At 55.7% G+C, this 24,714-nt stretch overlaps 2 protein-coding genes across 5 annotated transcripts; one reads left to right on the forward strand and one right to left on the reverse strand.

Moving 5' to 3' along the window:
- Positions 1-3,225: 3,225 nt before the first annotated feature.
- GPAT2 (glycerol-3-phosphate acyltransferase 2, mitochondrial) lies at positions 3,226-13,687 on the forward strand. The gene is made up of 21 exons (XM_082426745.1): positions 3,226-3,364; positions 3,499-3,612; positions 4,315-4,388; positions 4,761-4,865; positions 5,094-5,222; positions 7,641-7,740; positions 8,135-8,268; positions 8,580-8,679; positions 8,780-8,992; positions 9,333-9,452; positions 9,620-9,702; positions 10,042-10,160; positions 10,817-10,887; positions 10,959-11,217; positions 11,306-11,454; positions 11,636-11,713; positions 12,230-12,361; positions 12,443-12,563; positions 12,667-12,732; positions 12,971-13,174; positions 13,374-13,687. The coding sequence occupies exons 1-21, from the start codon at positions 3,311-3,313 to the stop codon at positions 13,580-13,582; spliced, it is 2,634 nt and encodes an 877-aa protein (XP_082282871.1). The 5' UTR covers positions 3,226-3,310; the 3' UTR covers positions 13,583-13,687.
- LOC309643747 (oxaloacetate tautomerase FAHD2A, mitochondrial) lies at positions 12,629-23,729 on the reverse strand. 4 transcript variants are annotated; one of them, XM_082426743.1, is made up of 8 exons: positions 23,368-23,504; positions 20,475-20,746; positions 19,050-19,266; positions 15,875-15,934; positions 15,518-15,680; positions 14,329-14,437; positions 14,129-14,216; positions 12,629-13,020 (listed from the first exon to the last, which is right to left on the reverse strand). In XM_082426743.1, the coding sequence occupies exons 2-8, from the start codon at positions 20,717-20,719 to the stop codon at positions 12,952-12,954; spliced, it is 951 nt and encodes a 316-aa protein (XP_082282869.1). In that variant the 5' UTR covers positions 20,720-20,746; positions 23,368-23,504; the 3' UTR covers positions 12,629-12,951. The 4 variants fall into 4 exon arrangements, with proteins under 4 accessions (XP_082282869.1, XP_082282868.1, XP_082282867.1 ...); XM_082426742.1 differs by having other exon boundaries at positions 12,630-13,020; positions 20,475-20,725; positions 23,368-23,507; XM_082426741.1 differs by lacking the exon at positions 12,629-13,020 and adding an exon at positions 13,789-14,007 and having other exon boundaries at positions 20,475-20,645; positions 23,368-23,729.
- Positions 23,730-24,714: the final 985 nt, after the last annotated feature.

Genomic DNA, 24,714 nt, shown 5'->3' on the forward strand with positions numbered 1-24,714 from the left:
TTGCTCAGTGTCACAGTGTTCTGAAACTGTGGGATTCTCTGGCTGTCATTACATGGAGGGCAGTGTAAGAACAAAGCACAATCATCCCCTCCTTCATTTATTCTGTAAGCCTGGCCTACTACTTGCTGGTCCCCTGCTGTGTGCTGGGAACAATCAAAACATGAATGAACCTATACAGTCCTCGTTCACCTGAAGTTAGGGCGGAGACAGGAGTCGGGTATTAATCAAGTAACCACACGAATAAGCACACTGGTCACAGGGCCAGCTGAAACTCGGGCACCTCGTGACTGCATTAAGTTCCTGACTGTGGTCTAGGGTTCTAATCAACAAAGGAAATGACACAGAGGAGGCCTGACTTGTTTTTCACGAAACAAAACTGGCTTCTGGTGATCTCTCTTCGAAGCGTCCCCGGCTCGGGATTTTGCGAGAGCCTACACTCCAACTTGGCAGCACGTGTACCCTGGGAACCTCTTTCATTAGAACCTGGCGGCCCACGCGTCCTTATCCTTCGGGTACCCCAGGTCTCGCGGACGCCTCCAGGGGTCCCCACGCACCTGCGGGGGGGGGGTCCACCTGGGAAGGCGAGCAGCACACGGCTTGGGACTCACTGAGCCGCCACGGTCACTCACGCTGCCCCCAACCCCGCCCACACAGGCAGCCCCGCCTGTCCGCAGCCACGGCCACGTGGCCACGCAGCGTGCGGCGCTGCAGCACGCCAGGGGCGGGGCTTTGGGCCCAGCGCGCGTCCCAATTGGCTCTCAGAGCTGCCTTTCAGACGGCGCGCAGAGGCCGCCCGCCGGCACTTTTCGGCTGCTGCTTTGGCGGGAGTCGGCGGCTGGTGTGAGGTGAGACCCGCTGGGATCGCTCCAGTACTGGGCCGGGTCGCACCAGGCCCAGGGCCACCCAGGGGCCTTCCCGCTTCGGGCGCCGACTCGGAGGGCCTCTCTGGGGCTTGGCAAGGGTTGGACGGAGCGCCGGCCCTGTAGGGCTCGCTGTGCAGGTGAACCCCACTGTGGGGTCCGTGGCCTGAGGGGCAGCCCCTCAGAGAGCCCTGCTGTGCGTGGTCCTTGGCCTCTCGTCACCCTGGACCCAGGGCCGGTGCGGCAGACGCCCTTTCTTCCGTCTTGGGGCAGCTCAGGGAACGCTCGCTGTGGGTCTGTGAGGGCCCCGAGTTCTGAGTCCCCCCTGCCTCCGCCCCCGGGTGCGGGCCGAGGGGTGAAGAGGTCATGTTCAAGCCGTGGTTCTTTGTAGGGAACAGACCTCCCAGATAGGGGAAGGGGTTTGGATGTGATTCTTTGGTCAAGCTCAGATGCGCACAGGTGCCAGGCGTTAGGTGTGATTGACGCGGCGGCACACGGGAGGGCATGTGCTGCGGGGCCAAAGGGACATGAGGACAGTGGCGCTGGGGTCCGGCCAGCGGAGGCCCTGTGAGGTGCATGCCAGAGACGTCAGGTGTCAGGGGTATTTTAACAACAGCCGCTGGAGACCCCGGTTTTGTTTTGTTTTGTTTTTTAAATAAGCTCTCTAGTTTTGAATGTTGAGGTTAATTCGTCGCGTTTTAGAATATTGCAGGGCCAAAGAAAATACATCTGTGAATTGCATTTGGCCCTCAGGCAGCCAGTTTGGTGCCTCTGCTGTAGATGTCCTGCGGGGAGGGGCGTCCAGGCAAGAGCTACAGACTGACAGAGAGATCCCCATTTGGGGGGGCTTGGGTGCTAGAAAGATCTATCCCAGAACTGACCTCTGGATTCTGTGAGCTGAGTAGTTGACTTGGTTGGCGACTGGGAGTTACCCCTTGCCTTGTCTTTTAGGGTTAGCACGGATCTAGTGGGGTTGGGTTTGAGAGTGGGGTTGTTCTGAGGCTGGGGAGCAGACATCCTCCTTGCAAAGCCGGCAGGACTCCTCAGATTGCAGCCTGGGCTTGGGGACTCCCTGTGCCAAGTGTCTGTGACTGGGGCTGTGAGAACATTTTCAAAGGAGGAAGTGCATTTGGGATGAGGCTACCAGAGCCGTGCACTGGGGAATTGTGATCCTGGTACGGCTTTGGCCTCATGGTTCTAAATTGCTGACTGGGGAGAGGAGGAGAGACCCAGAGGAACTCTGGGAGAGGAAGTTACAGTCAGTCATCTAGCATTTCCTGGGTCCCTCCTCTGGGCAGGGCAAGCCGCTGGGCGTACAGAGATGAGTCAGTTGCAGCTCTTGCCCTCAGGATACTTTCAGATGATGTGGGGAAATGAAGTCTCAGCCCTGGAGAAGGCTTCTTGCCCGGCAAGCTTGGGCTGGGGGAACCAAGGAAGAGAGGAAAAATCTAGAAGGTGATGCAGAGGCATCACGGACTTAGAGCCATGGGCAGAATTTGGGGAAGTGGTAGGGAAGGGAGAAGGCACTCCTAGGTGGGTGTGTGCCCTGTAGTGGGGTTAGGGATAACGTAAATAACTGAATCAGCCTACCCATCAGGGACGTGGTGAGAGATCAGGGTAGAAGGGTTTTTAGGGCCCAATTTCTGGGCTGGGAGGGGTTCAGTGCTGTCCTATGGAAGATAGATGTTATATTGTGGTAGGAAGGAGGAGGCTGAGGAGATACCAAGTGGGGTCTTCTCTGGAGAGTGCTATGTAAGAGGATACCAGCTGTGGAAAAGTCTGTCTTATCCCCAGCCAGGAGACCATTCCTTGGGAACAGGTCCGTGTGGCATCTCTCTGTGTTCTGACCCCCCACCTGTCCCCCATCTAGTACCCCAGGCCCACATTACTGTAATGATTCAGTGGATAAAGGACTGTCTTCTGGTGCCGAGGGGAAGACCATCTGAGCAGGACCTGGTGGTCTCGTGACAGTGGTCCTGTTCCTCTTTGGCAGTCTCACGCCTCCTTCCTGCCAGGCCAGCCTTGTTCCTTCCCTGTGCACAGAAAGGGTCTGAGTCTCTAGTACAGGCCCATCTGTGCCGTGAGATGGCAGGGTGGGTGTGGATGGTGAGACAAACAATCTCCTTCATGTTAGCCTGAGGGAGCCCTGATCTGAACACTCTGAGACCTTTTGAGGATAGTTGGCTCCTTGGTGGGACCAGTCGGATGTTGGGGGGGAAAGCTTTGATCTGAGCCAGCCCCCAGATTCCAGCCCTGGTTCTCACCACTGCCGGCCTGGGTGTTGTCTGTCTGTCCTGGGGTGGGGGGGATGGGGCTCACTCCAGGAACCCCTGGTTGTGGCCCGGATTCCAGTACCTCCTCCATCCTTCCTCTCCCCAGGTCAGGTTCCTCTGGAGAGAGAGAGAGGCAGAGGTGGCTGGTTCCCAGATGTTATAGACCCCGTGGACACCATGTTGGAAGCCAGACTCCAAACCCAGCAGAGAAGCAGCCAGAATGGTCGGGAGGTAGTGTAGCCTTTCCCATTCCCAGAACACCCTCTGCCCTCCCACCTCCCGTCCTGTGCCCCTCACTCCTGGAGCCTCCCTCCCTCTGCCAAGGACTTTGAGTCCTCTCATCTCTCCCTGTGGCCCTTTTCCAGACCAGCCTGTGGTCCTCAGGTTTTGGGATGAAGCTGGAGGCTGTCACCCCATTCTTGGGGAAGTACCGCCCCTTTGTGGGTCGCTGCTGCCAGACCTGCACCCCCAAGAGCTGGGTGAGTGATGGTAGAGCCAGGCCCTACCTTGTGAAGCTTGGTTCTGGGAGCCATGGCTCCCGTGGCTTTGGGAAGCAGCTTCCTTTATGTCTCCCAACCTCAGCCCTCCCCTGCACCAGCCTCTGCTGTCTTTCACGGAATGGGCGCACTAGTGTTGGTTGGTTGTTGGTCTGGGGCTGGCTCCTGGCTCCCAGGCCTGGGAGAGTTGGGTGGGGAGGTGTAAAGGGGCTCGAGAGGAGGCGTAGAGCGTGGCCAGAGGGCTGGGGTCTGACTATGCCTGCATGAGTCCTGTTGTTCACTTTTAGGGACACTGCCCGCTCAGAGTCAGTCAGCACTCAGCACATGCTTGTGTGTCCGTGCCACGTGCTGGTGCTGATGGGACCCAGGGTTCTGGCGGGGATTAGGCTACATGTTCTCTGCTGTTGGTGAGAGAACTTCTCCGAGACTTTAATACGCTGTTCTCCAAGAGGGTGATCCTACAGAGGATGCAGCCCTTCCATTTTGACCATGGAACCCTCTTTCCTAAGTGAGCTTCAGGATCTGGGGTCAAACATCTTTTGGGAACTGCTGTGCTATAATCCTGTCTCCTGGTAAACTCGATAGTCCGTCAGGCAAAGACCACAGAAGACAGAGCAGGGGCTTTCCTTTGCCGGTTTGCAAAGGCCCCCCCAAGGACATGCTGTCCCTGCCCTTCTTGGGCAGGAGTCCCTCTTCCACAGAAGCATAATGGATCTAGGCTTCTGCAATGTGATCCTGGTGAAGGAGGAGAACACCAGGTAGTCAGAGCTGGGGGTGGGGCAGGGTGGTGGGCAGGGCCCTCGGGTGCAGGGCTGCTGGGGCCCTGCTTTGTGGTATCATTTTCTTCCTTCCTCTGCTCCCAACCCACAGGTGGGGACAGGCAGGCTTGGAGCTTTCCTGCAGTTCCTTCTGTGAGCTTTCAGGCCCTGAACCTGTACGCTACTCGCTGGGGAGAGGGGTAGGAATAGGCCACAGACGGGCAGGTGCTTCCTCTTCCTGCTCCATGATAAGCCAAGCTCAGGTGTTCCCAGTCCCTGGGGTGATCCCTTCCTGATGGAATGCCCCCTGTGGGCCCTCGTCAGGGGCGGGCCCTCTGAGAGATCTACCCCCTGCTCGGGGGCTGTGCCCAGGTTTCGGGGCTGGCTGGTTCGGAGGCTCTGCTATTTCTTGTGGTCACTGGAGCAGCACATACCCCCGTGCCAGGATGCCCCGCAGAAGATCGTGGAGAGCGCTGGGTGAGGAGGCAGGGACTGGGGTCTGGCTGGAACTTCTGGGATCCTTGAAGGGGTGACAAAGGCTGTAGGCAGGGCTGATTGAAAGGGCTGGTTTCTAGTGTTAGCTTGGTCTGGGGCCCTTAAAGATGGCGGGTGAAGACTGGAGGCTGTGCCCTGGGGCTTCTGTGGGGCTGAGGGAAGTGAACTTAGGCCTGCTCCAGCCTGACACCACTGCCTCCCACACCACAGGGTTCAGAATGTCATCCCTGGGAGGGCCCCAGGAGGGGCTGGGGCAGGCCAGGTGCCCAGCCACGTGAAGAGAGAGGTACAGCGCATCTTGGGCCACATGCAGGCTCCACCCCGCCCCGTTCTGATCAGGTAACTCTGTGCTGAAGGGTGCTTTGGGCTGGGGCCTCTGCCCTTTGGGAGAGAGCATTGGCTGGGCTTGGGTAAAGACTAGACTCCCCTCCTGGGGAGCTGGGTGGTAAATTTACCAGTCTGAGTAAGCCCCTGATCTGGACGCTGTGAGACCTTTTGAAGACAGCTGCCTTCTTAGTGGGACCAGTTGGATAAGGGGGAGGGGCTTTGATCTGAGCCAGCCCCCAGGTTCCAGCCCACGTTCTCACCACTGCTGGCCTGGTGGTGTGTATCTGTCCTGGGGGTTGGGGCTTGGGGGTCACCCCAGGAACCCCTGGTTGAGACCTAGACTCCAGTACCTCCTCTATCCTTCCACCTTTCCCCAGGTCAGGTTCCTGTGGAGAGAGACGGGAGGTGGCTGGTTCCTCCATCTTACAGGCTCTCCTCTTCCCTCCCACATTCATCCTGCTGTCACTACCTGCTCCCTCCTCATCTGTCCTGCACAGGTGTGAGCTCCTTAGATGCAGGGCACTCTTCTGGGGAAATGGAGGGATGCTCGGGTTAGAGTGAGGAGAGATGCACACGCCTGCAAGAAGGACAGAACAAGGGCTAGGACTGAGAATACCTGCAGGGGAGGAAGGGACTTGTAAGCCAGGGACAAAAGGGGGAAAGGAGCCAGCCTTGGGGAGGTGAGGATGTGAGGGAACAGTTCTACCAGAGGGAAGAGCATGAGCTATGGCTGCGGGAAGGGGCCAGGTTTGCTCAAGTAGCGGATGTGGTCGGAAGCTGGCAAGTGAGGGAGAGAGTTGTTGGAGACAAAACTGAGAGGTAGAAGGGACCAGATATGCAGGGCCATGCAAGAAGTTTGGATTTGACTTCCAAGTGCAGTGAAAACCAATGGAAAGGTTTTAAGCAGAAAATGACAACAAGATTAATTGAGGTCAAGAGTAGAGAACAGGTCATCTGGGGAAGCTGTTTTGTTAGTCCAGGTGAGACGTAATGATGGGGGATGGGTGTGACAGTAGAACTTGGGAAGACGGATGGAGAGACCAGTATGAAATTATCAGGACTCACTGATGGATTGGAGGGTTGCAGTGGGAGCAGTGAGGGCGGAAGGGGAAGCTGCAGGAGAGCTGGGTTTCTGGCTGAGCACCTGGTGGTGTGGTTGGAGGGGAGGGGGCAGGCTTGGGGAGGAGCGAGTTTGGCCCGCAAAAGGTGTTTTGGACATAAAGAGTTTCTGATACCTGACATGCTGGTGGAGACACTGAGGCAGCTGCTTATATATATATGAGTCTGGAGCTCAGAAGAGAGGTTGGGGCCAGGAACATGTATTTGCAGAGCTTTAGCACATAGATGATGCTTCAAGCCGGGGGATGCGTGAGTCATTGAGGGAAGGAGGGCACAGGGCTGCACATGTCGGGCTCGGCTGTGTTGAAAGTGCTAAGAGGTCAACTGAGCAAGGACAGGAAGTAGAGGTTGTTGGTGACCTACGACCAGCCCTCCATGTGACAATTCTTAGGCTTTTTCGAAACTTCCAGTCCCTTGACCTGAGCACCTTTACACCAGCCACCAGCCCCCCTCCTGTCTTTCCTGCCCTCCAGGCCTAGCTTCAATTCCAGGGCTCCTTGTGACGAAAGTGCCCTTGTGAAGGAGTCACTGGGCACAACCTGGCTGTGTTTGAACCCAGCTGCCTGCCTTCTCTGCACCTAAGCAGCCAAATGTCACCAGAGAAACACACATTGGGTGGACCTGTTTCCTTTATAAGTGTGATTCTCAGAGGGGCACACTGCACTCTCCAAGGCTCCAGTCTAGACTGCTCCTTCTCTAACTTACCCTCTGTTGACCAACCGCCTCATGCTTCATGGAGAAATAGAAGCCATCAGATGAGGACATGCTGTGTGTCCCGCACATCTCCATGCTGCCTGCGTCTACGCTTCTGTCCTCATCTAAAGCCAGTCCCCACATTGAGCCTCTGGACAACCCCTCCCCAGAGATTTTGCCCCTTCAGTTATCCCCTTTCCTTCTTGTATCACTAACTCCTCCCTTTTTAGTTCACTTTTCCCAGCAGTTTGCAGAGACAAGGCCGGGTTATGCCTGGAGAGAGCCTTGGTTCTGTGGTCTCCTTTGGGGTAAATGGAGGCAGGGAGATGCTCGGAGGCTGATAGGAGGCAGCTGCGCCATGAGGTTGTGTTGGGAGACGGCAGCACTTGCCGGCGCGGGCTCTGCTGTCAGGCCCGCCTGCTAGTCCCAGCACCCGCACTTAGCTTTCTCTCTCACCCAGCAGCTTCTGTGACCTCTCTGAACCTCACTTTCCTCTTCTGTAAAGTGGGGACAGTAGTAGTGCCCACTGTAGAGGAGTTCTGGCCAGCCCTCTGGGCTGCCGTGGGCTGCCTCGTGGGCCGCGCCCTGCCATGCCTCAGACTGGGCGCTGCTCTCCAGGCTGTTCAGCTGGGCACTGCTGCGGATCCTGAACTGCTTCTTCCTGAACGTACAGCTGCACAAGGGCCAGATGAAGATGGTCCACAAGGCCGCCCAGGCAGTAAGGCCCACCCTCCATTGGGACGGGGATGGGATGGCGGGGACAGAGGAGCAGAGGCTAGGCCAAGCCCTGAGTCGGGACCAGCCCCATCAGCTGGTGGGAAAAATCCAGTGCTCTTTGACGACCTTCTCTTTGTGTCTCACGGTCCTGCTCCCACGAGGCTTCCTCTAACGGCTTTTCATCATGGTCTTAACAACCATTACGTCAATGCATTACCTTAAAAGCTGTTGACAGAGCTCCTCTGCTTTTGGGAGATGTGGTCAGAGGAAGAATGCTCAGCTGAACCCTCCCTCCCTCTGGGGCTGCCCTGGGTCTGGAGGCGCTAGGTTTCGGCTCCCTGCATCTTCAGGGTGGGGGGCGGATTGGCACTTCCCTTTGGCTCTCCCTGGAGCAGGGCTCGCCGCTCGTCCTCCTCTCTACCCACAAGTCACTCCTGGATGGGATCCTACTGCCCTTTGTGCTGCTCTCCCAGGGCCTGGGCGTGCTCCGTGTGGCTTGGGATCCCCGCACCTGTTCCCCAATCCTCAGGTAAAAGTCTTGTGCCCTTAGACATACAAGGGAGAGGTCCCCAGGCCGGGACAGGGGTGTGTGGGGATGTCAGGCGGTATTCTGGCAGCAGCTCCCCGGAGGCCCTCTTCCTGGCCCCTCTGCTCTCAACTTTGTGCCACCCCAGCCTCTGGGGCTCAGATGGAGGGTCAGCTGTGGGCTCTAGGGCCATGCCTGGCCTCAGAGTGTTCAGGCAGGACCCAGGCTGGCCCTGTGTGGACCAAGGCTCTCACTAGCCTCCTGCTTGGTCCCATCTCCTGAGCGCCTTCCCTCATCTGCCCTGTGCCCCACAGAGCTCTGCTGAAGAAACTTGGGGGACTTTTCCTGCCCCCCGAGGCCAGCCTCTCCCTGGACAGCTCTGAGGGGGTCCTTGCAAGGGCTGTAGTCCGTGCGGTGAGTGCTGTGCCCAGTGGTTGTTTATGGGGCCAGGCCAGGGTACGGGGGCCTGTTGCCGTTCTGGCTTTGACACCTGCCTCCCCCCACCCACTTCCAGGCTGTGGAGCAGCTGCTGGTCAGCGGGCAGCCCCTGCTCATCTTCCTGGAGGAGCCCCCTGGGGCTCAGGGGCCTCGGCTGTCAGCCCTGGGTCAGACCTGGCTGGGACTGGTGGTGCAGGTGGTCCAGGTGGGCGGCGTCCCAGATGCTATGCTGGTGCCAGTGGCCATCACCTACGACCTGGTTCCAGATGCACCCCGTGACACATACCACGTGAGACCCTCCTGCCCTGGGTACCCAAGTGGACACCGTCTCCAGAGAGGAGGCACAATATTGTGTCTGTGGCTGAGTTCCCCTCAGGGCTTGGCTAAGGGGGGAGTGCAAAGGAATTTCAGCCCTACGGTCGTTATCCTGTGGCACCTGCTAAGGCTGTTACAGTCATCCTCTCATTTCATACTCAAAAGACCTTGCTAGGGAGGGATTTCTCCTGTTTCACAGGTGAGAAAATGAGCTTGGAGAGGTCATGGTCATATACCAGTTTGGGCCCAAGATGAATTTGAGCAGAAAGCGTGCCCCAGGCAAGCCGGCTCCCCTGGACCCTTTCTCTCTGCAGGCCTCGGACCCACTGGGGCTGTGGACCGGAGCTCTGGCTGTCCTGCGGAGCCTGCGAGGCTGGGGCTGCAGCCGCCGAGCCTGCGTCCGTGTGCATCTGGCCCAGCCCTTCTCCCTGCACGTATGGACCCCATTGGGCAAGGCTGGGAGTACCTGGGGTCTGTCTAGGGCTTCTGGCGGCCTGGCCCTCAAGGCCACTTCAGGGATAGCATTACCTACTTCAGATGGGCTGTATGCAGGTATCCTGGTGGGCCAGGGCAGACCACCTAAGAGCCTTGTCCTGGGCAGGAATACATCATCAACGCCAGAAGCTGCTGGGGCAGCAGGCAGACCCTGGAGCAGCTGCTGCAGCCCATCGTGCTGGGCCAATGGTAAGGGCAGAGGAAGATGAGGGTCTCAGGGGCAAGGCAGGCAGCTCTTAGGCCCTGGCTTGTGAGCTGGCACCCTCTCCTCCCAGAACCACAAACACATCACCAGCTCCAGCCTTCCCCCACCAGATAACTTCGGGTCATCTCAAACCATGCCAGGCACCCCTCCTTTCCTGTAAGTTGAGTGCGGGTTACGGCACACAGGCCTGGAAAGGACTAGGGTTACACAAGCCACCTCTTTCGGGGATGGGAAACACCCTCACCTTTGAGAAAGCTCTGGGCTCCCCCATGATTGTTTTTAGGTTTGGTCGCTTCATCTTGTGATCTGTGTCTCTATCCCAGTACCGTCGTCCCCGACACTGAGAAGGAGCAGGAGTGGACCCCAGTAACTGGGCCCCTTCTGGCCCTCAAGGAAGAGGACCAGCTGTTGGTCAGGAGGCTGAGCCGTCACGTCCTGAATGGTGAGGGGACCCTCGGTCTGGCCTTTGAGGGAGGCTCCTGAACACTGTTCTCAGCGTTGGCCAGTCGTCAGGGCCCTCCTTTCCAGGTGGGTTTCTGTACCTGCCCCCTCTTGCATGGCCCACTTGGGACATGTGAAGAAGAGTGGAACACCTTCCCCTGCCCCTGAGGAGGGGGTCAGTCAGGGAGAACGTGATGGGGCCACTAAGTGAGAGCACACAGGCGGCCGCCCAGCCTGGCCTCAGGCGCATCACTTCACTCTCTTGAGGTGACATTAGCTGAACTGAACAGTGTATGTAAGGGACGTAACACAGTGCTTGGCACAGAGGGGGCTCTTAACAGCACTGTTATCACCATCTTCTCAAATGTCCCTTCTGTGGCAGAGACTGTGGGTTGGTGGGTAGTACACCTGCAAGAGGCAGGGAAGGTCCCTGAGCTCCCAGCCTGGCTCTCAGCATGTATTTGATACATGCCACTTCTCCACTGGGGAGGGTGGCACCCAAAGACCAAGCCTTCCCAGGGGTGGAGTCGTATGGGGGTGTGTACGTGGCTGCTGCCGGGGAGGTGTGTGCTTGACTGGGAAGGCTTGCCTGGTGACAGAGGGCCCGGGCTGCCGGGCCTCCGCCCCTGAGCGGCATCCCCGCACCCCTGGCCCTAGCCAGCACGGCGAGCTCGGCGGTGATGAGCACGGCCATCATGGCAACGCTGCTGCTGTTCAAGCACCAGAAGGTAGGGCACGGCGGGGTGGGGGCCTGGGGGAGGAGGCGTGGCCCTCCACTGAGCCCCTCACTGCCCACCAGGGCGTGTGCCTTTCGCAGCTCCTGGGGGAGTTCTCCTGGCTGACAGAGGAGACGCTGCTGCGTGGCTTTGACGTGGGCTTCTCAGGGCAGCTGCAGTGCCTGGTGCAGCACGCGCTGAGCCTGCTGCGGCCGCACGTGGCCCTGCTGCGCGTCCAGCAGGGGGACTTGCTGGTGGTTCTGCGGCCCGGCCCAGGCCTCACGCACCTGGCACGCCTGAGCTCCGAGCTGCTGCCCGCCTTCCTGAGCGAGGCCGTGGGTGGTGAGTCCCTAGGGCCTGGGATGGGTGGGATATGTGTAGGGGTGAGGGGAATGGCTTCCTTCCTCACGTCCGGCCCCTCCTCCCCCAGCCTGTGCCGTGTGGGCGCTGCTGGCGGGCAGGGTGCCGCCTGAGGGACCCTGGGAGCTGCAGGGCATTGAGCTGCTGAGCCAGAACCAGCTGTACCACCAGATCCTGCTGCTGATGCACTTGCTGCCGCAGGACCTGCTGCTGCTGCAGGTCAGGCCTCTCCCACCAGCCCAGCTCGGTCCTGGGCCTCCCCTTCTTGGCTGTAGGAGGGGGCCCACGCTTGCCCGAGCCCTGACCCTAAGATGTCCTGCGGCAGTAGGTCTGGTCTCTGTCTCTGGCCGGGCCCCTGCCTGGCTCTCCTGAGGCCACATGGATGCCTCTTTCTCCCCAGCCCTGCCAGTCTTCCTACTGCTACTGTCAGGAGGTGCTGGACCGCCTCATCCAGTGTGGGCTCCTAGTTGCCGAGGAGGTAGGAAGGGCAGCTGGAGACAAAGCCCCTGCCTGGGTCTGGCCTCCTTCAGCCCCCGGAGTGACAGCAGCCCGGGCTCCTCCTCTGGCATGTGTGTGTGTTGGGGGTGTGTGCGTGCGTGCGTACAGCCCCTGGCCTAGCAGAGAGAGAAGCCTGGTCCCCGCCTCGCCACTCTCTGCCCTGGGACTTGTCAGACCACGTCTGCCCTGGGCCCGTGTGTAGCTATAGTGACAGGATTGGACAAATGCACCTGAGGTTTCTGCATAAGCCCCGCCCTCCACCTTTCTTGTCCACACGGGCTGTGGCCCTTGAGGGTGGGTGCTCACTTCCTCTCACCCCGCAAGTTGGCTCCACAGCTGTGATGGTCTGGTGTGGCCTGGGGCATCCTCCTGGGCTCCCCAGGTCTGCGTGTGCTGGTTTCACCTCCCTGGCTGGCCATGCGCCCGGTCTGGGGGCCTCGGGGCTGAACCTTGGCCAGCCTGACTGACAGGGACCAATGGCTCCCATGGCCCTCAGACCCCAGGCTCCCGGCCAGCCTGCGACACCGGGCGGCAGCGTCTGCGCGCGAAACTGCTGTGGAAACCAAGTGGGGACTTTACCGACAGTGACAGTGACGACTTCGAGGAGGCTGAGGGCCGGTACTTCAGGGTGCGCTGGGAGAAGCCATCAGGGGAGGGGGCCGTAGGGAGGCAGTGGGAGCTGCCCTCACCCTGGCCTGTCCCCCTCCAGCTCAGCCAGCAGTCCCGCTGCCCTGACTTCTTCCTCTTCCTCTGCCGCCTGCTCAGCCCGCTGCTCAAGGCTTTTGCGCAGGCTGCCACCTTCCTCCACCAGGGCCAGCTGCCAGACACTGGTGAGGCCCGCGCGATCGCGGCCGTCCTGAGGAGAGGCTGAGCGCTCAGGGTGGGAGCCCTGCCTGCGTGGGGCCCCAGGCCTCAGACCTCTGTCTCCCACAGAGTCGGGCTACGCAGAGCAGCTGTTCCGGTTCTTAGAGGCCACTGCCCAGGAGGAAGGGTTCTTCGGTGAGTGAGTCCCGAGCAGCCAGCCCAGGCCCTGGGAGGCGGGGAAGTTTTGCTGGTGGCTGCCGCCCCCTAGTGGGCAGCGAAAGCCCAACTCCAGGAAGGCCGGCTGAGGAGTCCAGAGAGGGCCTTTGGGTCCAGCTTGAGCCCTAATCTTCGGTTGTCCCTTCCTTAGACAAGAGCAGGAGAGGAGCTGGGCCCTGGGGCTCCCTTCCGTAGCCTTCACTTCTCTTTCCTCCAGAGTGTGTGGACCCAAATCTCGCCATCAGTGCCGTCTGGACCTTCAGAGACCTGGGGGTGAGAGGGGCCGGTCTCTCCGCCCTCCTGTCCCCCTGCCTCCCACTCCCATACCCTGAAACAGCTGCTCAGGGGAGCCTAGCTGTACCCACCCTGGGATTTACCCAGGGTCTCCCACGAATAGGTGTAGTGACAGTAGTTGGAGAAGGTAGGACAGTTTTCCCGCCCCTCTCAGTCTCCCAAACCCCTGGCTCATTCTGCTCCCGGGTGGGGTGCTGGGGGTGTTTTGAGAGGCAGCATTTGCCCTCAAGCACTGAGGCTTAAGGGGCCACAGGTCTCACTGCAGTTTTCCAGGGGAGGGGCCCAGCCCCCGTGGTGAGCGCTCAGAGCCCTTCTGTGTGGCCCAGGTGCTGCAGCAGACGCCCAGCCCTGCAGGCCCCATGCTCCACCTGTCCCGCACCTTTGCCAGCCGGGACAATCAGGAAAAGCTGGAACAGTTCATCCGGCAGTTCATCTGTGGCTAGAACGAGGAGGAGCCGGTGTTGAGACCTCCCAGCCCCAGAACACAACTGCCCTGGAGCCAGAAGGCTGGACTGGGAGGGGCTGCAAACCCTGAGCTGGACTATAAAATCTTTGAGGTCTGACCGTCCCTTGCCATCTCTTGCTTTCTGCATCCTTCGGTGTGATAAACGAGAGGACTGGATGAGTCCTCTTTTCCGAAGCTCAGCAGTGTCTGTCTTTTTGGTGTGATTGATTGTGTGTATTTGCTCTTTCCTTCCCCACTGTGTGAGAATGCCCTATCTCACTCCTTGAAACAAATCCTAAAGGAAGCCAAAAAGAAGTTTATTGAGGAGGAGAGCACCATCTCCTCCCCGTCTACCTGGAAGGGGAGCTACTCAGGGGGGCTGGCACTGGGCCTCTCCCTGTGCTGGGCTCAGTGGGAACGGATGCCCCCACCTCGTCCCGCGGTAGAGGCCGTCACACCACCTTGTTGATGATGACACCTAGTTCTTCGATCTCACACTGGACTTCGTCGCCCTTCTGCAACAGAGTGGGCCGTGAGGCTGTCAGTCCTTTGGTGTGGCACATACACAGGCCTGGATTTCTCAAGTCTGAGCCCACCCTGCCAGGCCTTCTTCCTTTCCTCATTTAGCCAACCTACCTTGAGAAAGACAGGAGGTTTTCTGAATACACCAACACCTGGGGGGGTCCCAGTCAGGATGACGTCCCCTGGGAAAAGAGTGACGAACCTAGGGCAAAAGGGCCAGGTGAGACCAGGGGCCGAGGTGGCTACAGCCTGCCATGGAGCGCTCGGTTTAGCCTCCAGGTGGGTGTTTGGGGGCAGGGCTCCACTCCACTTACTGGGAGACCCAGGCTATTAGCTCTTCTGTCTTAAACACCATCTGGTTGGTGTTGCTGCTCTGGACCACCTCCCCGTTCACTCGGCAGCAGATCTTTAAGTTGTGTGGATCTGAAATGCAAAAACAACACTTTGGGGTTCTCCCTTCTTTCCCTCAAAGCCCTCCCAGTAATCAGCTGGAAAATGAAAGCACAGGGAGGCCTTGTGACTCGCCAGGTGAGAGGGCTGTCTGCTGGGCTCCCTGTGCTTGCTCCTGGCGCTCCCTGCCCTGGAACTGTGTGCGGACACTGGCCTCCGCAGGCCTCCGTGTATCCACCACATAGCAGAGTGCCTGCCAGTGGTCCCTTGGGTGGGTTTAGGAGGGGATGTTCCAGATTCTCAAGGGGGAGAGAAAAATGGCTGTTTCTGCCTTAAGAAACAGATGTCTACCCACAGCAGAGGCTGACTTGGCATCTATAAAGCAACAGGGTAACAGCATAAGCAGGAGTAGTGAAGACTCCTGCACCTGAAGGCTTATCTGTAATACTGTCCCGAGTAGACAGTACTTTTAACTTTTCGGTGTTTTATACATTCACAAACACCCCCCACCCACCCCCCCAAGGGATCACCATTTAACTTCTCTGATGACTGACTGCACGGGGTGGCGTGAGGCTGAACTGCATGGACACGGCCCTGCCCAGAGGGCTGTGCTCTGCCCTCTTAAGCACCGTCTCTCTTCCTGGCTCTCACAGGGCCTCACCCAGCCACTGTGTAGGCAGGCAGCAGCAGCTACAAGCAGCAAGGGCACGGTGAAGGTGCAGGGGGCTCTGGAACAGCCGTTCTCTGTGATGCTCAAAGGCCAGCTCTGCTTCTTTCCAACTTCAAGACTCTCCCAGATGGTGGCAGCTGGAGGAAGCCTGACCCACCCATCCTGAGAGCACTGTGCTTTGTCATTCACTTCATGAATGCAGATTCACCACCTCTGCAACTGTGGCTCTCCATGGGGTGAGGGGACAGGGTGGGGCCCACTGGAGAACTCATGGCCCACGTTGAGAGATTTGCTCTAATATAAGCAATCAACGAAAGGGCAGCTGGGGATAGGGGGCCCACATGGAGCCAAACCCCTCACTCCCATTTCCCGGAAAGCTGCTTTCTCTTCACTGATGTATCTAAGAGCAAGAGGAGTCACCAAGTGGGCTGTCAGAGACCTACCTGCTACACTGTCCTTGGTCACCAAGGCAGGGCCCAGGGGGCAGAAGGTGTCAAAGGTTTTTCCCAGCAGCCACTGCTTTCCATTGCGTCTCATTTGCCAGTCACGAGCACTCACGTCATGTGCCACAGTGAAGCCAGCCACGTGGGCCATGGCATCTGTGGCCTACGGGGGGCAGGGGGTTCGGCCAGATTGGAGGTTAAATCATGACACCAACCCCTGTAACAAAGGATCTCAAAGCCTTGGTCCCACGTTAGTGGCCAGAGGTGGTGGATGAGAGGCAAGGCAGGGTCAGGAGCAGGTAGATGCCAACCACCTCCCAATGCCGGGGACAGACGGCACTGCCCTTCCCACCTCACCTTGATGTGCTTGCCCTTCTTTCCAACGACCACGGCCAGCTCCACCTCCCAGTCCACCTCCTGCAGAGCGGGAAACGAGCAGTGAGCTGCCTGCTCTGGGCCCCGCTCCTCTGCCGAGGCGCTACACACCGCCTCAGGGCCAGGGCCTCTTAACGGTGGGGTTGGCTGCCGGCCCCCATCTGTAAGACCTCGAGCCAGAGTGGAGTGAACAGCAGGGGAGGTATCACGTGCAGACCCATCAACTGGGCAGTGGCAGGCAGCACCCCGAGAGGCAGGCAGACCTCTCCGAGCGGCTGCAGAAGAGCAGCGTTTGTCCGGGTAGGGAGTTTAAGAGTCACTCTTGATACTTCCAGAAAAGGACGAATACCAGGTAACATCAGCTAACCCTACTGTGTGCCAGGCACTACTCTAAATGCTCTAACGCACTAACTCAAATAATAACGAGAAAAAGATCAACATGCCAGAATAAATGTGGGCCAAAGGCTTGAATAAGCAATTCACAAAAAGGAATACATATACATGGCCATAAAAAGGAAAACATGCTCGGCCCTTTCCGTAAACCACAAAGTGCCCTATAAAATAGATAACAATTTAGCCTTTCAAACTGACTGCTCTTTCTAACAGTAACAACCAGAAACACAAAAAAGAACTGGGTTCCTTGGGGAAATGGCTAATTCCAAGTCTGAGACAGAGAGTACAAGATGAGCCTGTAATAGCTTGGCCATAGCGAGGAAGTACTCAGAAAGTGATATAGATGGGGGCCATCTTGAAGGCCCTCACTGGCCAAATTGAGACCTTTTGAGTATCAAAAAGAATGTAAATGATAGACTATGACATATTGAATAAAACTAAAAATCAGGAATTTACAGTGATACTAAAGGGACATGGGTTAAAAAAAGAAAAAAAAAAAAAAAAAAGGAGGGAAGCAGCGTTTCTTCAGAGTACCAGCTAATGAAAGTAGACAGACAGAAAAAATCACCTTTTTCTAACCCTTACTGCAATAATGGATTCAGGTAAGGATGACCAGATGATCCCTGGATGAAAAATTGTGAGGCAATAAGATAGTCACATGGTTTCAATGTCTACCCTGCAGATTGTTTACTAATTACCACAGTGAAATGTACCTTTACAATGGAGAGGTCACATGAGCATCAAGTAAACTAAGGGATCAAACTTCAGGGCCCGACAAGAGTCTCCCAGTGGGATGCAATGCAAGTACACACCTGTTGCTACAGACTGAATGTTTGTGTCCCACCCCCCCCACCCCCCAATTCATATACTGAAACCTAACCCCCAAGGTGATGGTATTAGGAGGTGAGACCTTTGAGAGGTGATTAGGTCATGAAGGCAGAGCCTCCTTGAAGAGGATCAGTGCCCTTATAAAAAGAGATCCCAGAGAGCTCCCTTCTACCACGTGAGGACATAGTGAACAGTCGCCTATGGACCAGGAAGTGGGCCCTCACCAGGCACCAAATCTGTTGGCACCTTGATCTTGGACTTCCTTGACTCCAGAACTGTGAGAATTAAATGCCTTGTGTATAAGCCATCCATTCTGTGGTATTTTGTAATAGCAGCCTGAACAGGTTAAGACACCTGTGTAGAACTTGACAAAAATGTTTAACCTGAATCTAATCATGAGGAACCAACCAGACAAATCCAGAGTGTGAGACATGCTATGAGACAACTTGCCTGGTTTCTTCAAAAAGCGTCATTAAAGATAAAAAAGGGCAGGGGGAAAAACTGCTTGAGATCAGGGGCCGGCAAGCTATGGCCCACAGACCAAATCCTTGCTTGTTTGCTGTCTGTTACTGTAGACAAAATTTTCCTGGAACACAGCCATATTCATTCATTCACGTACCAGCTATGCAGCTTTCATACTTCACAATGGCATAGCTGAACTGTTGCAAAAGACACTATTTGGCACTCAAAGCCTAATACTTACTAACTGGCCCTTTGAGAAAAAGTCTGTGGATCCCTGTTCTAGATAAAAGGCACTAAAGAGACATAACCAAATACAATGTATGACCTTGATTGATCTTGGACCAAAACCAGAAAACAAAACAGGACCCAAATTAAAAGTCATCTTTGGGGGCAATTGGGAATATTCCCAATTGGACTGCACATTAGATATTACTCATGTTAACTTTCTTAGTTGTGATAATGGTATTATGGTCATGTAGGACATTGTCCTTATTCTTAGGAGATGCATGTTGAAGTTTCTATGAGTGACTGTCTTAATGTCTATAACTTACTTTCAAAGGTTCTTCCCACTCCCCCTCCAAAAAAAGTGTGTGTGTGCCTGTGGGACACGAGGGAAGGAGAGGAAGAGGGACGGGGGAGGAAGAGGAAAAGCAAATACGGCAGAATGTTAACAGTGAATCCAGGGAAAGAGTCTGTGGGTAGTCACTGTACTTTTTTTCAACTTTCCTGTAATTTCCAAAATATTCCTAAACTAAAAATTTGAAAGTATTAGTAAGGGTACATACACTGCTGGAAGACATGTAAATTGCTTTTGCAACTTTTCTTAAGGTCACTTTGGCTGATTTTTGAAACCCTGCCTACACTCTGACAAAAACATTCAAATTCTAAGAGTTTATTCAAAGGAAATAATCACACATTCATGGATGTGCAAAGTCTTTTCTATAAGGAGGTTCACTGCAACACTACTTATAAAAGCTAAAAACTGGAAACAACCTATCTAGCAATATGAGGACTACTGAATAAATTATGGCCATTGATACAATAGAAAACTAAGCAGTAACCTAAAAAATGTCAGGGGAGAATATTTAATGGCATGAAAAATGTTCTTGCTGGAGACTTAAGTAAATGGTAGGCATATGTACAGTATAAATAGAAACAGGAACAGAAAAACACTGGGAAGATATACAGCAAAACATAAATGTTGCAAGCCCTGGGCAGTGGGAACATGGGTGACTTTTATGTTTATCTGTATTTTATTAATTTTCTATAATGCAAGTATATTACTTTTGTAATCAGGAAAAGATATAAATTAACTTCTCCCCCCCCCACCCCCGAGAGCAGTCTTATTACTGTATTATCCCCTGGAGTTTCTGTTTAATGCACTACTGAGCAACAGGTGGTTCCTTTAGGCTGGAGGCTGAGCACCTGTGTGACGGGCCCCAGCGACGCGGGGGGACGGTGGGGAGGCACCAACCTGGCTCTCAGGAGGGAGGACGACCTCGTCGTAGGGCCCCACGATGGAGCTGGCAAACTTGCTGAAGATGATGGGCTCCTTGGGCACGGGCACGTTCTGCTCTTTGCAGTGGTCCACATAGTTCATGCCCACGCACACCACCTTGTCTGGCCGTGTAACTGGGGCCAGGAATGTCACTTCTGACCGTGGAAGGACTGGCAACTGGGCAGCCAGGGCTCTGCAAAGACCAGAGCAGGAGAGAGGGGCACTCTGGGGAGATCCTGCAGCAGCTACAAGTTTTTAAAATGTATTTCCTAGATCAACCATCGGAGTCAGCAGGAAAATCAAGCGCAGTTACTGTCCTTTGACATCAGAGCGCTGTTTGTATTTATCCAGTGTTGATTTCCTCTCCCCCATTAGGTGATACATGTCCATGTAAGAGAATTCAGAAGGAGCAAATGGGAATAACAGAAAGGTCTCTCTTCTACACCTTCTCCTAGTCACCCTGCTCCAGCCCTGGAGAAAACCACTGTGTCCTACGTAGCTCTTCACAGCCACTCTCTGCATACTCTTCTCCCATCTTTTTTTATGCAAATGATAGCACAATTATATATACCTTTTAAAAATATATATATTTTAGAGATCTCACCATAACAGTATACAGCTTCCTCGTTTTCGTATGGCTGCATATTACTACACAGTAGAGATACACCCAATTCTCTACTGAGGGACACAGAAGTAGTTTCTCATCTTGCGAGAATATGAAAGTGGGGAAAAATACTGTTACCAACACTGTATGTTGTCAAACATCTGTATTTTTTGTCAGTTAAATAGGTGAAAATGACACCTCAAAGTGGCTTTTTGTTTTTGGGTTTTTTTTGCCACACCATGTGGCATGCGGGCTCTTAGTTCCCGACCAGGGATCAAACCCTCGCCCCCTGCAGTGGAAGCGTGGAGTCTTAACCACTGGACCACTAGGGAAGTCCCCTCAAAGTGGTTTTTAATTTACTGTTCATCAACACCTTCAGACCAGATTCCACAGGACTCCTGGCTTCAGGGAGGCCCCAGCTAACCTAGCCCAAACCCAAGACCCATCTTTAAGAACCTCCTGCAGTCCTCCCTCCTAATGAGCTTCCCAAGATGCCTCTTAGGAACCCAGGTTCCAGCCCCTCAGGCAAGCAGGAACTTAGTGCCCCAGGGAAGGCAGTGTGACAAAGTAGAATTCTGGCTCCACCACCAAGTGTGTGGCCTTGGGATAGTCAATCATCCTCCTTGGGCCTCGGTTTCCCCCTCTGTAAACTGAGGATGTTGTCATAAAAGATTTCTAAGGCTCTTCACTAAGAGAACAGGTGAGAAATGAAGGCTGGGTTGCAAAAGAGGAGGCGGGTGGGAGGAGGGAGGGGGAATGGGGCAGCTGCGGCAGGGCACTGCTGCCTGCTGATTTACCTCTTTGCCACTGAGAGAGCGGCCTCTCCCTGTCCCAGGAACTCTATCATCGTCTTGGGCAGTGTGGGGTCAAAGGCGCTGAGGTTGATGACACCTCCACCGTTCCCTGACTCCAGGCCCAGATGAGGTCCCGTCAGGTGGGGTGCCCGGAACTGCACCAATCTCATGTCTCTGGAGGGTTGAAAGGGCCAACGCTGAGCCTGCAGCAGAGCCGTGAGCCACCTTCTTCTACCAGAGACCAGCATCGGAGCCTATGGAGAAAAAAGTGGGTCCTAGGGGACGGAGAGAGTCCGAAACCATCACTGGGGTTCCCAAAGCTCCTCAAGCTGCAGCCCAAGTCCTTTTGCCCCATGAGCCATTCTTGGCTCACCACATGGGAAGTGGTCCAGGCTTTAACTTATTTCACGTGTTTCAAATGAAACATTTCTAGCGAAGCAACTACTTCACGCCAGCCACTGAGCTAGGTCCCAGGGATTCCAGCCGTCCGTCAACCAGTGCTTTCTGAAAGCTTAGGCTGTAGCTGGCACCACTGGGGCACCGGGCAAACAATGTAGGTCAGACACACTCAGCCCTGCCATCCTACCTACAGGGGAGACTGATGTTAACAACGGATGCCGTTAAGTAGGATTCTGCAATTGGGACTGCTGCTGTGTAGATCAAGGGCCCTGTCTTTGTCTAGTTTCTTGAGGAAGTGTGGGCTGGGCTAAGATGAGCAGGGCTAGGAATTAGTTAAGAGTGGGGCCCAGCATGAGCAAGAGATCACAGGTGAAACTGGCTTCACAGCTGCCACAGGTAGTTTTTTAAATGCCAATTTGATCCTGTTACCCTCCTACTTAAAATGCTTTCCACTGCTCACACGACCAAGCCAGAACCCCTTCCAGGCTGTCGCAGCCTTTTAGGAGCAGCCCCCGCTTGCCTCTCGAGGCAGTAATTATTTAGTGGCTCCTGTGCTGGAGTACAGGCTGCCCTAGGAAAGAGGCTGCAGACAGAGGGCAGGGTCTACACCTGACAGGCATCACAGCGCTGTCTCCCCTCTGGGTTCTGGGGCCACAGCTGTCTCTTTCGCTGCCAAGTCCATAGTGCCTTGCACTGTGCCTGCCACACAGAAAGCTCTCAGCTACTCTCTGTTCAATGATCAAATGCCAGAAGCAGAGGCTGGACTCTTCACTACTTGGGAAAGCTTGGTGATTGTCAGCCTCAGGAGGGGTGGCTGTGCCTTCTCTCCTCAAATCACTTAGAAAGTATCAACAAGGCTCAGGTCCCATTTTGAGTTCTAGGCTCCACGCCAAGACAAACCCCATTCTCTTCTTTTGTTTCTGAGTCTGGCCTCCACCCCAACAGTCCCTCCTCTTCATGGTTCCTTGCCTTTAAAAGTAGCCCTTTAGGGATTCCCTGGTGGCGCAGCGGTTAAGAATCCGCCTGCCAATGCAGGGGACACGGGTTCGAGCCCTGGTCCGGGAAGATCCCACATGCCGCGGAGCAACTAAGCCCGTGCGCCACAACTACTGAGCCTGCACTCTAGGGCCTGCGGGCCACAACTACTTGAGCCCACGTGCCACAACTACTGAAGCCCGCGCGCCTAGAGCCTGTGCTCCGCAACAAGAGAAGCCACCGCAACGAGAAGCCGGCGCACTGCAACGAAGGGTAGCCCTCGCTCGCCACAACTAGAGAAAGCCAGGGTGCAGCAACGAAGACCCAATGCAGCCAAAAATAAATAAATAAAATAAAAAAATAAAAGTAGCCCTTTATGCTCAAGCACGTGGAGGTCATCCCAGACTCCTGGTTCTCTGATGATTCCATCTGCCTTGTTCAGTTAAACACTCATTAGATCCAGGTCACTGATCTGATCGCTGTGCTGGCCGGTGAGTTTAACCAGAAAACCAGGAGTTTTGAACCTCCCACCCTCCTGTCTTACACAAGCACCAACCATGCCACTGTCAGGGGCTGTTCAAGCTAAAGTGTATGCACTCATATACTCCACACACTAAGATTATTATCCCACTGCATGCCAGGTCTTTGTTTTACCTACAATGGCTGATTTAATTCTCTTGACCACTGTGGACGGTAGGGACTGTTGGTCCCATTTCACAGATGAAAAAACTAAGGCTCGAAGAGGTTAAGGGATTTGCCCAAGTTCCCAAGGACAGGAAAGAACTGGGACTTGAATCCAAGTCCAAGTGACACTTAAGTTCTTGGTTTGGGCTAAAATGTCCTAGGGATTTGGGGAGTTGGACACTTTAGCCCAGAGGTGGTGGTGAGAAATAGGAACCTCCAACAGGAAATCTTCTGGAGGCCCAGCGACACCCTGCATGCCCTGAAAACTTGATCTCCTGCTGGCTACTGCCTCAGGGATAAGGCTGGTCACCTGCTCTCCCAGATAACCGCAGGCCCCACTGACTGCTCTTCCCACATGTCAGGCCCTTGCAGGTTCTCATTCCGCGCCCTCTAGCAATCCCCTCAGGCTGAGCGCCTCATTTTACAGAAGGGGCACTGAGGATGAAGGAGGTGAAGTCACCTGCCGAGGTACCTGAAAGTGGCCCCGCTGCTCCTGAGGGAACCACTGTGCCGCAGAGCCTGAGCTCAATCCGACTCTGGAAAAGGGTCCCTAAGCAAAGAGGCAGGGACATGGAGCGGCAAAGGCGCAGGTGAGACAAAGGTTTGCACCTGGGACCGCGTCCCACCATCCACTCGCCTGGGCCCCTGTGCCAGTCCCCCACTTTCCCTGTATGCCCAGCTCCGTCCCCTGCACTCGGTGGGAGCCCAAGAGGGCCCGCCCGCCTAGTCCGTGTGGTCGGAGCGGCCGGGCACCAGAGTCCAGTCCTGCCCTCAGCGGGAGGCCCGGAGGAAAGCTGGGGCCCGGTGCACCCCGCCGTCTGGCCTAAACCTAACCTACCTGGCGCCCTGTGCTGTCGGGATAGGACTCGCGGGCCCGAGGCCAAGGTCACCGGGCGCCTGAGCGCAGGTACAACGCCCCAGAGACCGCAACCAGCCAGGAGTTCTAACGCTGCGGCCGGGGACGCCGCGCGGCTCCTGTAAATAAGGCGTCAGCAGAGGCGGGCGCTCCCTCGTGACGTCACGGGACAACGGCCAATAGCAGGGCGTATAGTTCGGTGCCGGAAGCCAAGTTGCCGAGGGGGCGGGCCCAGCGCCCGAGGGTGGGTAGTCTCTCTCGCGTTCCAGTAGGCCTGTGGGTGCGGATCTGATGCCGGCGAAGCCAGGCGGAATCCCCGGACGCCACATGCTCGAAGGCACTCGCTCTCGGGGCGGCGTGCGCTTGCATGAACCCGAAAGGGGGTGCTTCTTGACATTTTGCGCCCTGGGTGCCTCGCTGGCCTCGCCCGCGTCGGGCCCAGCATCTGGGCCAGGCCCTGCTCCGATAGTTGAGCGAAATGCGTGGAGACCAAATTCGGGCGCGCTGGTTGACAAAGACAGCTCTTTTTGTCTACTGATTGTGCCATATCAGTGAAGAGAGGAGTGGTGATTGCACCAATTTTACATATGGGGAACCTTCGGCCGGAAGTATTTTGCTTAAGATGGCATTCTTAAGCAAAATTACAGCCTTTTACAGCCCTGTCTTCTTATGCACTATATGGGACTGTGCGCAGGGTAGTAGGAGGCATAACCTCCATCGTTAGAAAACAGGCATTCTAGTGGAGAGGTGGTTTAATTAAACAGTTACAATCCAGCTCTCCAGGCATAAAGACATACGAGGGGCTCTGGGCAAGAAGCCCAAGACTTAATAAAGGAGCAGATCATCAAGGGCTTTATTTGCCCCAGAAAGGAGTTTGAGCCTTATCTAAGCACACAGGAGGCCACTGGAAGGTCCTCACCGGGCGGGGGGGTGGGGGGAGGTGACATGGTTAGACTTGCACTTGAGAAGTTTTGCTCAAGGAAAGGTGTCTGGGTTAAGAGTGGTGCAGCTGAGAGCAGTGGTGGCTTGGTGTGCGGCAGAGATGGTGAAAGTCCAGAGATGTTTAGAAGACAGAACTGATGGCCCTCAGTGATGACAGGAGGTGGGAGTAAGGTGGAAGGAGGTGCAAGGCCGACTCGTAGGTCTCTGGCCTGGTAGATGGCAGTGCCATTCATGGAGACGGGTTCTGGAGAGGCAGCAAGTCTGGGGGGAGGATGGTGAGCTTAGTGTTGGATGGGTTGTATTTAGTGTGCCCATGGGACATTCAAGGGGACTCTGCAGGGTGGGCCATTGGAGACACGGATCTGGAGCTTCGGCTCTTGTCTGGCT

The sequence above is a fragment of the Balaenoptera physalus genome (assembly GCF_965194825.1).
Source record: "Balaenoptera physalus genome assembly, chromosome: 15".
Taxonomy (NCBI): Eukaryota; Metazoa; Chordata; class Mammalia; order Artiodactyla; family Balaenopteridae; genus Balaenoptera; species Balaenoptera physalus.